Source organism: Salvelinus sp. IW2-2015, unplaced genomic scaffold (genome assembly GCF_002910315.2).
Source record: "Salvelinus sp. IW2-2015 unplaced genomic scaffold, ASM291031v2 Un_scaffold2371, whole genome shotgun sequence".
Taxonomy (NCBI): Eukaryota; Metazoa; Chordata; class Actinopteri; order Salmoniformes; family Salmonidae; genus Salvelinus; species Salvelinus sp. IW2-2015.
Window position 1 is genome coordinate 9,963 of NW_019943695.1, and position 14,959 is coordinate 24,921.

At 43.2% G+C, this 14,959-nt stretch overlaps 2 protein-coding genes across 2 annotated transcripts in view; one reads left to right on the top strand and one right to left on the bottom strand.

Annotated features, from left to right (window-relative positions):
* The first annotated feature begins 1,671 nt into the window (after positions 1–1,671).
* LOC112073796 (pepsin A-like) lies at positions 1,672–13,348 on the top strand. Its single transcript, XM_024141030.2, has 9 exons — positions 1,672–1,778; positions 1,961–2,105; positions 5,050–5,167; positions 5,563–5,681; positions 6,863–7,059; positions 7,284–7,400; positions 8,544–8,688; positions 9,001–9,099; positions 12,866–13,348. Exons 1-9 carry the CDS (start codon positions 1,720–1,722, stop codon positions 13,001–13,003), a joined length of 1,137 nt encoding a protein of 378 aa, XP_023996798.1. The 5' UTR covers positions 1,672–1,719; the 3' UTR covers positions 13,004–13,348.
* A 965-nt stretch (positions 13,349–14,313) lies between these two features.
* LOC112073799 (uncharacterized) overlaps positions 14,314–14,959 on the bottom strand; it is a 43,801-nt gene continuing 43,155 nt past the window's right edge. The window contains 1 exon segment of the mRNA XM_070440282.1: positions 14,314–14,939. Within this exon segment, the coding sequence (XP_070296383.1) occupies positions 14,754–14,939 (186 nt within the window). The 3' untranslated portion in view covers positions 14,314–14,753.

A 14,959-nucleotide genomic window follows, 5' to 3' on the forward strand; every position in this document is an offset into this window, starting at 1 on the left:
AATTGCAAACAGGATACATGTTTTGGAATATGTTTATTCTGTACAGGCTTCCTTATTTCACACTGTCATGCAGGTTAGTATTGTGGAGTAACTCCAACGTTGTTGATCCATCCTCAGTTTTCTCCTATCACAGCCATTACACTCTGTAACTGTTTTAAAATCATCATTGGCCTCATGGTGAAATTCTTGAGCGGTTTCCTTCCTCTCCGGCAACTGAGTTAGGAAGGACGCCTGTATCTTTGTAGTAACTGGGTGCATTGATATACCATCCAAAGTGTAATTAATAACTTCACCATGCTCAAAGGGATATTCAGTATCTGCCTCTTTTTTTTTTACCCATCTACCAATAGGTGCCCTTCTTCGTGAGCCATTGGGAAACCTCTCTGGTCTTTGACTGTGCTTGAAATTCACTACTCGACTGAGGGTCCTTACAGACCTTGACTGACGGACCTTACCGTATATGTGAGGTACAGAGATGGAGTAGTCATTCACAAATTTTGTTAACCACTATTATTGCACACAGAGGGAATAACGTATTATGTAACGTATTATGTGACTTGTTAAGCAAAAATGTTACTCTTGAACTTATTTAGACTTGCCATAACAAATGGGTTGAATACTTATTGACTGATGACATTTTAGCTTTTAACTTTTTATTAATTTGTAAACATTTCTAAAAACAAAATTCCACTGTTACATTATGGGGTATTGTGTGTATGTCAGTGCCAAAAAATCTCAATTTAATACATTTTTAATTCAACAAAATGTGTGAAAAGTTAAGGGGTATGAATACTTTCTGAAGGCACTGTGTCTACTTTGGTTTAGCATCATGAAACCCATAACACAATACATTTATTTGACTTTGTTCATATCACATTTTTTTGTACCTTACTTGCTTACCACTTTTTCCATGTGGTTTCTTCCTTCGCAGACCCCATGAAATAATGACCTCTTCATATAAATATTTGGTCACAGGATTCATTTTGTGTATGGTTTCCTAGAAATAAATTGTGTGTTAACTAACCCATTGGCACAACTTACCTCACTCTCCCCTACATATACAGTATGTATAGAAAATGAAGTTATATTTACATGTGAAAAAAACTAACATGGAACACACTTTGGAATATTATTCCACTGTTAATGTTTTTGTTAATTTGTCCCTTTGACTATATGATGATATACAAATATGTTATTTTTTTTCAATTACGAAACAAGGGTGATGGTGACTCAGACTTGTATCAGCTATTTCCCAAGATTAGATAATTAGACAATGACTGTTCATTAACATTGTTCCAAAGCATATTTACTTATGCTACTAATGCGTTTTATGTTTGTAACCATTGCACACTTTTCTTATCTGAAGTTCTGTTATCTTCTGTGTTCCAAATGGCACCCTATTCCCTATATAGTGCACCACTTTAGACCAGAGCCCTATGGCACCCTATTCCATATATAGTGCACTGCTTTTGACCAGAGGCATATGGGTCCTGTTCAAAAGTAGTGGACTATGTTGGTGATAGCGTGCCATTTTGAGACGTACAAATTGTGTGATATTGTTTGCTAAGGGAAGGCATGGCATGACATGGTCAATTGGCTGTGGATTTGAGTCTTTACTGGCTGTGGATTGGGTCCTGGTGTACAGGATAACTGTATATAAGGCCTTGGTTCTCCTACTCTAACTTCACTCCCTGAATCCAAGAAGAACTAGAAGCACCCATGATGAAGTGGGCTATCGTCCTGTGTGCCCTAGTGGCCCTCTCCGAGTGTCATACCAGGTAAGTCCTGTTCCTCTCCGAGTGTCACACCAAGTAAGTCCTGTCCTCTCCGAGTGTCATACCAAGCAAGTCCTGTAATTTTCTTTTTTGTCTGTATATTCTGTTTGTTGTCACCAGGTCAAATTCCTAGTACATGTAATTGTCGAATAACGGTGATTCTGATTTTGATTGTGTGTTTTCAGGATTTCTCTGATCAAGGGGAAAACTGCCAGAGAAACCCTGATGGAGAAAGGTATATGGGAGGAGACTAGGCAGAAGTTCCCCTACAACCCTATGGCCAAGTTCAACCAGACTGGTGCAAATGAGGCAATGACCAACGATGCTGATGTAAGGCAGAGTCAGGAGCAGTATGGTCATATTCTGCATTAGCCTGGTGACTGATCTTTTTTGTGCTGTACAGCCAATGGCCATGGGAGTTATATACCATTATATACAACAGATTTGGTACCAGGCTAGTCTACAAAGGCTATATTGTAGGATCCTTCTGATTTATACTGAACAAAAATGTAGATGCGTCATGTAACAACTTCAAAGATTTTACTGAGTTACAGTTCATATAAGGAAATTTGTCAATTGAAATAAATGCATTAGACTTTAATCTATGAATTTCACATGACTGGGAATACAGATAAACATCTGTTGGTCACAGATATCATTTTTTTTTAAAGGTATGTGCGTGTATCAGGAAACCAGCCAGTATCTGGTGTGACCACCATTTTCCTAATGCAGCGCGACTCATCTCCTTTGCATAAAGTTGATCAGGCTGTTGATTGTGGCCAGTGGAAGGTTGTTGTCCCACTCCTCTTCATTGGCTGTGCGAAGTTGCTGGATATTGTCGGGAACTGGAACACGCTGTCGTACACATTGATCCAGAGCATCCCAAACATGCTCAATGGGTGATATGTCTGGTGAGTATGCAGGCCATTGAAGAACAGGGACATTTTCAGCTTCCAGGAATTGTGTGCAGATCCTTGTGACATGGGGCTGTGCATTATCAAGCTGAAACATGAGGTTATGGCGCCGGATGAATGGCACGACAATGGGCCTTAGGATCTCTTCACGGTATCTCTGTGCATTCAAATTGTCATCCATAAAATGCAATTGTGTTCGTTGTTCGTAGCTTATGCCTGCCCATACCATAACTCCACTGGCACCATGGGGCAGTCTGTTCACAACGTTGGCATCAGCAAACCGCTCACTCATATGACGCCATACAGGTGGTCTATAGTTGTGAGGCCGGTTGGATGTACTGCCAAATTCTCTAAAACGATGTTGGAGGAGACTTATGGTAGAGAAATTAACATTCAATTCTCTTGCAACAGCTCTGGTTGACATTCCTGCAATCGGCATGCCAATTGCATGCCGATCCTCAACAAGAGGGCCCCTCAGGGGTGTCTGCTCAGTCCCCTCCTGTACTCCCTGTCCACTCATGACTGCACGGCCAGGTACGACTCCAACACCACCATTAAGTTTGCTGATGACACAACAGTGGTAGGCCTGATCACCGAAAATTATGAGACAGCCTACAGGGAGGAGGTCAGAGACCTGACAGTGTGGTGCAAGGACAACAACCTCTCCCTCAACGTGGTCAAGACAAAGGAGATGATTGTGGATTACAGGAAAAGGAGGACCGAGCACACCCCCATTCTCATCGAATGTGCTGTAGTGGAGCAGGTTGAGAGCTTCAAGTTCATTGGCGTCCACTTCACCAACAAACTAACATGGTCCAAGCACATCAATACAGCCGTGAAGAGGGCACGACAAAACCTATTCCCCCTCAGGAGACTGAAAAGATTTGGGATGGGTCCTCAGATCCTCAAAAGATTTTACAGCTGCACCATCGAGAGCAGCCTGACGGGTTGCACCACTGCCTGTTATGGCAACTGCTCGGCCTCCGATCACAAGGCGCTACAGAGCATAGTGCGTACGGCCCAGTACATCACCGGGGCCAAGCTTCCTGCCATCCAGGACCTCTATACCAGGTGGTGTCAGAGGAAGGCCCTAAAAATTGTCATAGACTCCAGCCACCCTAGTCATAGACTGTTCACTCTGCTACTGCACGGCAAGCGGTACTGGAGTGCCAAGTCTAGGTCCAAGAGGTTTCTAAACAGCTTCTACCCCCAAGCCATAAGACTCCTGAACAGCTAATCAAATGGCTATCCAGACCGTTTGCATTGCCCCCCTCCTACGCTGCTGCTACTCTGTTATTATCTATGCATAGCCACTTTAATAACTCTACCTACATGTACATAATTACCTCAATTACCTCAACACCGATACCCCCCACACATTGACACATTGACTCTGTACCGGTACCCCCTGTATATAGCCACCACATTGACACATTGACTCTGTACAGGTACCCCCTGTATATAGCCTCCACATTGACTCTGTACCGGTACCCCCTGTATATAGCCTCCACATTGACTCTGTACCGGTACCCCCTGTATATAGCCTCCACATTGACTCTGTACCAGTGCCCCCTGTATATAGCCTCCACATTGACTCTGTACCGGTACCCCCTGTATTATAGCCCCGCTATTGTTATTTACTGCTACTCTTTAATTATTTGTTATTATTTTCTGGTGTTTTCTTAAAACTGCATTGTTGGTTAAGGGCTTGTAAGTAAGCATTTCACTGTAAGGTCTACACCTGTTGTATTTGGTGCATGTGACAAATAACATTTGATATGATTTGATGCTCCCTCAACTTGAGTCATCTGTGGCATTGTGTTGTGTGACAAAACTGCACATTTTAGAGTGGCCTTTTATTGTCCCAGCATAAGGTGCACCTGTGTAATGATCATACTGTTTAATCAGCTTCTTGATATGCCACACCTGTCAGGTGGATGGATTATCTTGGCAAACGAGGGTCTTCTGGGTCTTCTCCTGAGCCTTGACACATGTAGGTAGGGGTAAAGTGACTGGTGCATAGATAATAAACAGCGAGTAGCAGCAGTGTACAAACGGGGGGGGGGGAGGGGCGGGGGCGGGGTCTGATTGAAACATGTAGGTATTACAAAACTCGGTCAGGGAGAGGTTGAAAATGTCAGTGAAGACACTTGCCAGTTGGTCCGCCCATGTCTGAGTACACGTCCTGGTAATCGGCCCCGCGGCCTTGTGAATGTTGTCCTGTAAACGTCTTGCTCACATCGGCTCACATCTGTATAAAAGACTGTTCAGTATATCTACATACCAGACCAACGACTGTTCAGTTCATACTGCAGTACTCTTGACTTACAGTAAATCTCTGTTTCACCGTCTCCCTGCAGTTGTCCTACTATGGCGTGATTTCCATTGGAACCCCTCCCCAGTCCTTCAAGGTCATCTTTGACACTGGTTCCTCCAACCTGTGGGTTCCCTCTGTCTACTGCTCCAGTCAGGCCTGCCGTGAGTATACTCCAGGGGTCTGGGTAGTCTCTCTGGATAGTCTCTCTAGGTAGTCTCACAGTGTAGTCTCTGAGTTCTCTCTCTGAGTCGTCCCTTGTGACAGTGTTGCACAAACAGTGTCATATTAAGTACCTAGCCAGAGAATGGGAGACTTGGTTATGGGTTGAGGTTCGTGTCTGAGGGGAGTACCTTGAGGTTTACTGCATAAGGGTGTTGGCTCGACACAATAAAACATGAAATTGGACAAATGTATTTAAATATTTTCCCCTTTACAGTGTGTATTGCAGAGAATAACTCAATGTTTGAAATACCAATGAATCAATTAATGAATGTTCGGTTTTGCAATGGTATGGTATGTGCTTGATCTGTAATAAACATGTTCATATTTTGAATAGAGAACCATGACAAATTCAATCCTGGATTGTCCAGCACCTTCAAGTGGGGAAGCAAGACTGTTTACATTCAGTATGGATCTGGCAGCATGACTGGAAAGCTGGCATACGACACTGTTTCGGTAAGTATTTGTGAATGTAGCTAGCTACCTATTATTGTCAGAAGCGTCATGCCCATAGGGGGCACGTGCCCTCTCAGATTTGTCCTGCTTCAATATATATATGTTTTTAGCGCTAGACGTCTTTTCCCCCCGTACTAGCACTGACTTTGCTGATGGGTACTTTATTGAGGAAAAAATGCCATGAATGAGAAGTGGTTGTTCCATTTAGCGATCTGAAGCTGAATGCACAAACTGCAAGTCACTTTGGATAAGAGTGTCTGCTAAATGACTAAAATGTTAATAATAACATATTTTTTCTTCTCTGTAATACTACTAGCCACACATTTTAGCCACACGTGTTATGAAGTTAGGCTTTAGTTAGCCCAGATAGGTTCCCAACCTCAAAACTAGCTAATAAGAAGCCATTTCAGGCTATTAATCAAGTTAGAGTAGCTAGCTTGTCTAACTATCTTAGCTGGCATGCCTAATGGAATGGTTGGCGGACTTTAGAAAAGCTAGCAATAACTAAATGTACTGAATAACACTCACATTCCTTTCAATCTTTTACCCAGATTTTAACAGAGATGCAGAGAAGCATATTTGGTTTCTTAAAAAAGAGGTATGCTTAGATAAGCTGAAAAATATATTTTTATATTTTACATATAATTAAGCGGAATTATTATGGCTCTAGTTTGCTGGAAAAAAAGCTGTTTCAGTTGAATTTTTTTATTGCTAAATTATCCAATTTACGGAGGGGGCCACCGGGGGGGTGGCCCCATCCTAATGTAATTTGCTCCCCTTCAGATTTTTKGGGTGCATAAAATCTGGTGATATATTTTTCATTGACACTTCATACTGTACATTACATACAACCCCAAAATAATCTTAGTCACATTTTATGTCACATGATAAAAAAAAAAAAATACACAAGTATATTAGTAACTGGCTCCAGTATAGTCAGCATAGAAATATAATTACTATTTTGGGTACACTCAATATGGCCGCCGGTCCACACATCACAAAACAATTGAATTGGAATATCCGTTCTAGTATTTCTATTTCCATGTTCCCCAGGTGCACTCAATATGGCAGACTCAATTTGGCCCATCACAGTACATTTGACTGAAATGGGGATAACCATTCTAGTGTAATTATATTTCTATGGAGCCAAGTGACTGACGTCTGCTGTTGTGTGTTTCCAGGTGGGAGGTATCTCTGTCACCCAGCAGATCTTTGGTGCCAGTGAGACCGAGGGTCCCTTCATGGCCTACATGGTTGCCGACGGTATCCTGGGCCTGGCTTTCCCCAACCTGGCAGCCTCTGGAGCCACACCAGTCTTTGACAACATGATGACGAATGGTCTCGTGGCCCAGTCCCTCTTCTCTGTCTACCTGAGCGGGTAACATAGTTACTATACAAATACACTTGGACGGGAGGTGGCATTTGGATGGCGAGAGTGGCATTTTGTCTTAGTTGTGATATAAATATCTAAGTACCAGTGCATTGATAGTAAATACAATTAAACAATTGCTTTAATGCCTTTGAAGGAGAGGTGGCCACCATTTTAAAAAATGTGTTGATGATTAAAACAACCTTTTTTGACCATTTCTCCTCGACCAATAGAAACTCAGCAGAGGGTAGCGTGTTGTCCTTTGGTGTCATCGAGCCTTCCTACTACACCGGACAAATCACCTGGATCCCCCTGTCCTCCGAGACCTATTGGCAGATCAACATGGACAGGTAGGTACACTAGTCCACACAGAGCCTATATCCATGTCCTATATATCGCCTTTACTCTCTACACAGAGAATTAAGTCCCTGTTCAACATGTTATCAACTTTTGGATCATCCCTTCATGCCACCTCCCATAACCTATAGACCAGGGGTGTCCAACTCATTCCATGGAGGACCTAGTGTCTGCGGTTTTTTGTTTTTCTTCCTTTCAATTACGACCTAGACAACCAGGGGGAGGGGAGTTCTTTACTAATTAGTGACCTTAATTCATCAATCAAGTACAAGGGAGGATCGAAAACCCGCAGACACTAGGCCCTCCGTGGAATGAGTTGGACGCTTGCCATAGACTCATCAACCACATACACATTGCAGTAGCAGTACATAAAATGAACATTCCTACATCCCAGCCTGGTCTCATAAACTAGACGTAACATAGTAAATATAAATCCAGGACACTCAAATTAGTATGATATGGTACATAAGACAGATGGTTACTTAACGAAAAAAACAAAGAAGAATGGTTGGTTGGGGTGGATGGGTTGGAGTAGAATGAGTTGGAATCTCATCATGGACAACTTTATAATTTTAGCTAATTATTAACTTTTCAACTACTTACTACTTTTTAGCTACTTTGCTACTACTTAGCATGTTAGCTAACTCTTCCCCTAACCTTAAACTTATTAGCTAACCCTTTCCCAAACCTCAACCATTTGACCTAACTCGTAAACTTAACCCTAACCTTAACCCCTAACCCCTAGCCTAGCTAACGTTAGCCAGCTAGCTAACATTAGCCACCTAGCTAGAATTCATAACATATAATACGTTTGCAAATCTGTAAAATATAGTACGTTTAGCTATTTTTTTCTTTACATATAGTACATTCGGCAAATTCGTAACATATAATACGAATTGTAATTCGTAACATATCATACGAAATGGGTGATGGACATCCACAAATTAATACATACCATACAAAATGTAAAATATCATACTAAATGGAGTGTCTCAGTGTACTTCCAGTCTGGAGCCTTTGACTGAATCTTGCCGTGCACTTACCAAGTTCAAGTTCATTTGCTCATTTAAAAAACACAATAACAGCAAGAAATACATACAACAACAGTTAAATACAGCTAATATTTGTCCTTCCAGTGTTACCATCAACGGCAACACAGTGGCTTGCAATGGTGGTTGTCAGGCTATCATAGATACTGGCACCTCCCTGATCGTCGGTCCAACCGATGACATCAAAAACATGAACTACTGGGTCGGAGCCACCATCAACCAGTACGGATATGTGAGTGACACGCACGCACACGCAAACGCACACACCGACCGGTACAGAGATGTGAGTCCAATTATAGGGTTTTTCAAACTACTGAGCCAAGCCGAGCCAACCCAAGCTGCCTGGCCTTGTTAACTGTTGGAACTAATTGTGTTGTTGGAACGTGTTGAACAAGTGTGAACAGCAAATATCTGCGCAAGCATATTTAGGTTGGAACCGGCATGGTATAAGTGTGTTTTGTTGTTGTTTTTCTCAAATCACCGGCTCCYCTTTCATTAACCACAGTATAAAGTATAAAGGGTGACGTTATTATTTCTCTCCTAGACCACCGTGAACTGCAACATCATTCCCAACATGCCCGAGGTGACCTTCACTCTCAACGGAAACACCTTCACCATCCCTGCCTCTGCCTACACCATCCAGGTAGAGTCTACTAAAAGACATGTTACATACAACCTATCACCTCTCAGGTAGAGTCTACTAAAAGACATGTTACATACAACCTATCACCTCCCAGGTAGAGTCTACTAAAAGACATGTTACATACAACCTATCACCTCCCAGGTAGAGTCTACTGAAAGACATGTTACATACAACCTATCACCTCCCAGGTAGAGTCTATTAAAAGACATGTTACATACAACCTATCACCTCCCAGGTAGAGTCTACTGAAAGACATGTTGTTGCATCAATCAAATTTAATCAAATGTAATTATAAAGCCCTTTTTACATAGGCTGATGTCACAAAGTGCTATACAGAAACCCATCCTAAAACCCCAAACAGCAAGCAATGCAGATGTAGAAGCATGGTGGCTAGGCAAACTCCCTCGAAAGGCAGGAACCTAGGATGAAACCTAGAAAGGAACCAGGCTCTGAGGGGTGGCCAGTCCTCTTCTGGCTGTGCCGGGCGGAGATTATAACAGTACATGGCCAAGATGTTCAAACGTTCATAGATGACCAGTAGGGCCAAATAATAATAATCACAGTGGTTTGTAGAGGGTGCAACAGGTCAGCACCTCAGGAGTAAATGTCAGTTGGCTTTTCATTGCCGATCATTCAGAGTTAGAGACAGCAGGTGCGGTAGAGAGGAGAGAGTCGAAAACAGCAGGTCCGGAACAAGGTAGCACATCCGGTGAACAGGTCAGGGTTCCATAGCCGCAGGCAGAACAGTTGAAACTGGAGCAGCAGCACGACCAGGTGGACTGGGGAGAGCAAGAAGTCATGAGGCCAGGTAGTCCTGAGGCATGGACCTAGGGCTCAGGTCCTCCGAGAGAAAGAGAAAGAGAGAGAGAAAGAGAGAAAGAAAGAGAATGAGATGGAGCATACTTAAATTCACACAGGACACCGGATAAGACAGGAGAAATACTCCAGATATATCAGACTGACCCTAGCCCCCTGACACAAACTATTGCAGCATAATTACTGTAGGCTGAGACAGGAGGGGTCGGGAGACACTGTGGCACCGTCCGACTATACCCCCGGACAGGGCCAACCAGGCAGGATATAACCCCATCCACTTTGCCAAAGCACAGCCCCCACACCACCAGCGGGATATCTTCAACCACCAACTTACTATCCTGTGACAAGGCCGAGTATAACCCACGGCATGAACCCGAGGGGGGGCCAACCCGGACAGGAAGATCACGTCAGAGACTCAACCCACTCAGTCCCCTCCTAGGGACTGCATGGAAGAGCACCAGTAAGCCAGTGACTCAACCCTCGTAATAGGGTTAGAGGCAGAGAATCCCAGTGGAGAGAGGGGAACCGGCCAAGCAGAGATAGCAAGGGTGGTTCGTCGCTCCAGTGCCTTTCCGTTCACCTTCACAGCCCTGGGCCAGACTACACTCCATCATCGGACCTACTGAAGAGATAAGTCTTCAAGAAACACTTAAAGGTTGAGGTTGAGACCGAGTCTGCATCTCTCACATGGATAGGCAGACCATTCCATAAAAATKTAGCTCTATAGGAGAAAGCCCTGTCTCCAGCTGTTTGCTTAGAAATTCTAGGGACAATAAGGAGGCCTGTGTCTTGTGACCGTAGCGTACGTGTAGGTATGTACGGCAGGACTAAATCGAAAAGATAGATAGATAGGAGCAAGCCCATGTAATACTTTGTAGGTTAGCAGTAAAACCTTGAAATCAGCCCTAGTCTTAACAGGAAGCCAGTGTAGAGAGCGTAGCACTGGAGTAATATGATCATATTTTGGGGTTCTAGTCAAGATTCTAGCAGCCGTGTTTAGCACTAACTGAAGTTAATTTTGTGCTTTATCCAGGTAGCCGGAAAGTAGAGCATTGCAGTAGTCTAACCTAGAAGTGACAAAAGCATGGATACATTTTTCTGCATAATCTTCGGACAGAAAGTTTCAGATTTTTGCAATGTGACATAGATGGAAAAAGCTGTCCTTGAAACAGTCTTGATATGTTTGTCAAAAGAGAGATCAGAGTCCAGAGTAACGCCGAGGGCCTTTACAGTTTTATTTGAGACGACTGTACAACCATCAGATTAATTGTCAGATCCAACAGAAGATCACTTTGTTTCTTGGGACCTAGCATCTCTGTTTTGTACGAGTTTAAAAGTAAAACATTTGGCGCCATCTACTTCCTTATGTCTGAAACACAGGCTTCCAGGATATAGGCTATAGGATATATAGGCCAATAGCTTTTAATATTTTCTGGGTCATGGTTTGGCTTTTTCAAGAGAGGCTTTATTACTGCCACTTTTAGTGAGTTTGGTACACATCTGGTAGATAAGGAGCCGTTTATTATGTTCAACATAGGAGGGCCTAGCACAGGAAGCAGCTCTTTCAGTAGTTTGGTTCGAATAGGGTCCAGTATGCAGCTTTTAGGTTTAGAGGCCATGACTATTTATCAATGTGTCAAGAGATATAGCATTGAAAAACTTGAGTGTCTCCCTTGATCCTAGATCCTGGCAGGGTTGTGCAGACTCAGGACAACTGAGCTTTGAAGAGGAGTCTGTAATTTGCTTTCTAATGATCATGATCTTTTCATCAAAGAAGTTCATGAATTTATCACTGCTGAAGTGAAAGCCATCCTCTCTTGGGGAATGCTGCTTTTTAGTTCGCTTTGTGACAGTATCAAAARCACATTTTGTATTGTTCTTATTCTCCTCAATTAAGTTGGAAAAATAGGATGATCGAGCAGCACTGAGGGCTCTTCGATACTGCACGGTACTGTTTTTCCAAGCTAAACGGAAGACTTCCAGTTTGGTGTAGCGCCATTTCCGTTCCAATTTTCTGGAAGCTTGCTTCAGGGCTCGGGTATTTTCTGTATACTGGGGAGCTAGTTTCTTATGACAAATGTTTTTTGTTTTTAGGGGTGCGACTGCATCTAGGGTATTACGCAAGGTTAAATTAAGTTCCTCAGTTAGGTGGTTAACCGATTGTTGTCCTCTGACGTCCTTGGGTAGTTGGAGGGAGTCTGGAATGGCATCTAGGAATCTTTGGGTTGTCCAAGAATTTATAGCACAGCTTTTGATGATCCTTGGTTGGGGATTATTTGCAGCAGATTATTTGTTGCGATTGAAAACGTAATAAAATGGTTGTCCGATAGTCCGGAATATGAGGAAAAACATTAAGATCCACAATATTTAATCCACGGGACAAAACTAGGTCCATAGTATGACTGCGGCAGTGAGTAGGTCCAGAGACATGTTAGACAAAACCTACTAAGTCGATGATGGCTCCGAAAGCCTTTTGGGGTAGGTCTGTGGACTTTTCCATGAGAATATTAGTCACCAAAAATGTGAATATTATCTACAAGGTCTACAAGGTCCAATAGGAATTACATACAACATATCACCTCCCAGGTAGAGTCTACTGAAAGACATGTTACATACAACATATCACCTCCCAGGTAGAGTCTACTGAAAGACATGTTGTTACATACAACCTATCACCTCCCAGATAGAGTCTACTGAAAGACATGTTGTTACATACAACATATCACCTCCCAGGTAGTCTACTGAAAGACATGTTGTTACATACAACCTATCTGATCTTTAATGATGTGTTTCGGAGCAAGCTCCTTCATCAGAGCTCCCGTATATCTGAGACTTGACTTCTTTCTTTAAGATCCTAGTGGAGCAAAGGGCCTCATWTCTAAGAGGAAAAGCAATGGTATCAGAAAGAAATCCTGATTTTACTCCCCCCCCTCTTCTTCTCTCTCTCTAGGACTCCTACGGCTGCAGGACTGGTTTTGGTAACGGTGGATTTCAGCAGCTTTGGATCCTTGGAGATGTCTTCATCAGGCAGTACTATACAATCTTCGACAGGGACAACAACATGGTTGGTCTGGCCAATGCTGTGTAAGAGATCCACTAGATCTACAGAGGTCCACTTATCCCAGAGATCTTAAAAGATCCTTGCTAGATGAAATCCTGACAGCGGAAAATCCGCGTAAATAGTGCAATAGAGCCGACATATGCAGCGTATACCGTGAATGARGTCTCTGGCAAATGCGGGAACATCACCTTTTAAATTTATAGCGTGGTTTTCCACAGTCTGGATTGAATCGAGACCCTAGTTTTCCAGGTAATGAATAGTATGTTGTATATGTGATTTATGCTCTAAACTGGTTGGGGAAATTTTGCAGATTGTTAAATGTATTCAAATTCTAATGTATTTTAACATTGCAAATAAAGCCTATGTTCTGTGTTTCGTTGTCTGTAGCTTTTCTTCCCTGAAGTGAAACTATCCTCTTGTGGAACCTCTTCATGTAAGATAAGAATAGGGATAGAATATTGACCCAAACATGGTGGATGCAGGTAGGCCCAGAGACATAGACCCAAACATGGTGGAGGCAAGTAGACCCAGAGACATAGACCCAAACATGGTGGATGCAGGTAGGCCCAGAGACATGGACCCGAACATAGTGGAGGCAGGTAGGCCAGAGACATAGACCCAACATGGTGGAGGCAGGTAGGCCAGAGACATGGACCCGAACATAGTGGAGGCAGGTAGGCTCCGAGACAGACCACAAACATGGTGGAGGCAGGTAGTCCCAGAGACATAGACCCAAACATGGTGGAGGCAGGTAGGCCCAGAGACATAGACCCAAACATGGTGGAGCAGGTAGGCCCAGAGACTAGACCCAAACATGGTGGAGGCAGGTAGACCAGAGACATAGACCCAAACATGTGGATGCAGGTAGGCCCAGAGACATAGACCCAAACATGTGGAGGCAGGTAGTCCCAGAGACATAGACCAAACATGGTGGAGGCAGGTAGGCCCAGAGACATAGACCCAAACATGGTGGAGGCAGGTAGCCCAGAGACATAGACCCAAACATGGTGGAGGCAGGTAGTCCAGAGACATAGACCCAAACATGGTGGAGGCAGGTAGCCCAGAGACATAGACCCAAACATGGTGGAGGCAGGTAGGCCCAGAGACATAAGACCCAAACATGGTGGAGGCAGGTAGGCCCAGAGACATATACAACCATCTCTTATATGAATGGGTAGGGGAACTCTGTGTCTGAAAGGTTTTATCCAGAGGAAACTGATATGGACATGGTGATTGGATGCCAGATAGTGTCTCTCAGCCTGTCAATAGAGCCAGCTTGTTGAAAGACAGTCATGGTAAATCCTGGTGCAGTTGAGTTATTTTATTCGTATAGTTCATAAGTCAAAAGGGTATAGACATAAATCAATCATCTTAAAGCTATAATCCGCAGTTGAAACAAAGTGTCACCCCGCCGCTATTTTGGTAAAAAGCAGAAGGATGGGCCTGTCTAATTCCTAGACAGAGCTATGGATAAAAGGACTGACCATCCATGATATCAACACTATAGTTTTAACCATGTGTTGAGGCTATAATGTGTTTGTTTACATTTGTTTACAAACATTGGAGTAAAACAAGCTTATATTTTGGGTTCTGATGGGGGTACGACAGATGAACTAAGCTCATGAGGCATTTATAAGTTAATAAAATTAATAAAAAATGTTAAATATGTAGCAACTAAGGATTATACAGATAGCCTGGTCATGATAGCATATCAAGACAGCACAAACAGATCTGTGACCACCAGGCTAAGAAAGATACAGATACGTAACAATCCGGTTCAGTGTTGGTTGCTAGCCACTGTGGAGTACACCACCGTCCCAGCAGGCTCTCTGTGTGTGTCAGGGTCATGACCTCTGGGGCTGCTGAGTGTCTGTAGGTTAGCATACAGCTCTGTGGTATGGTTCTCATGAGGTTTGAAGTTCACTGTGGTGTAGACAATACTGCTCTCCTCTTGAGGGACATGCTGCAGGAGACATACATATT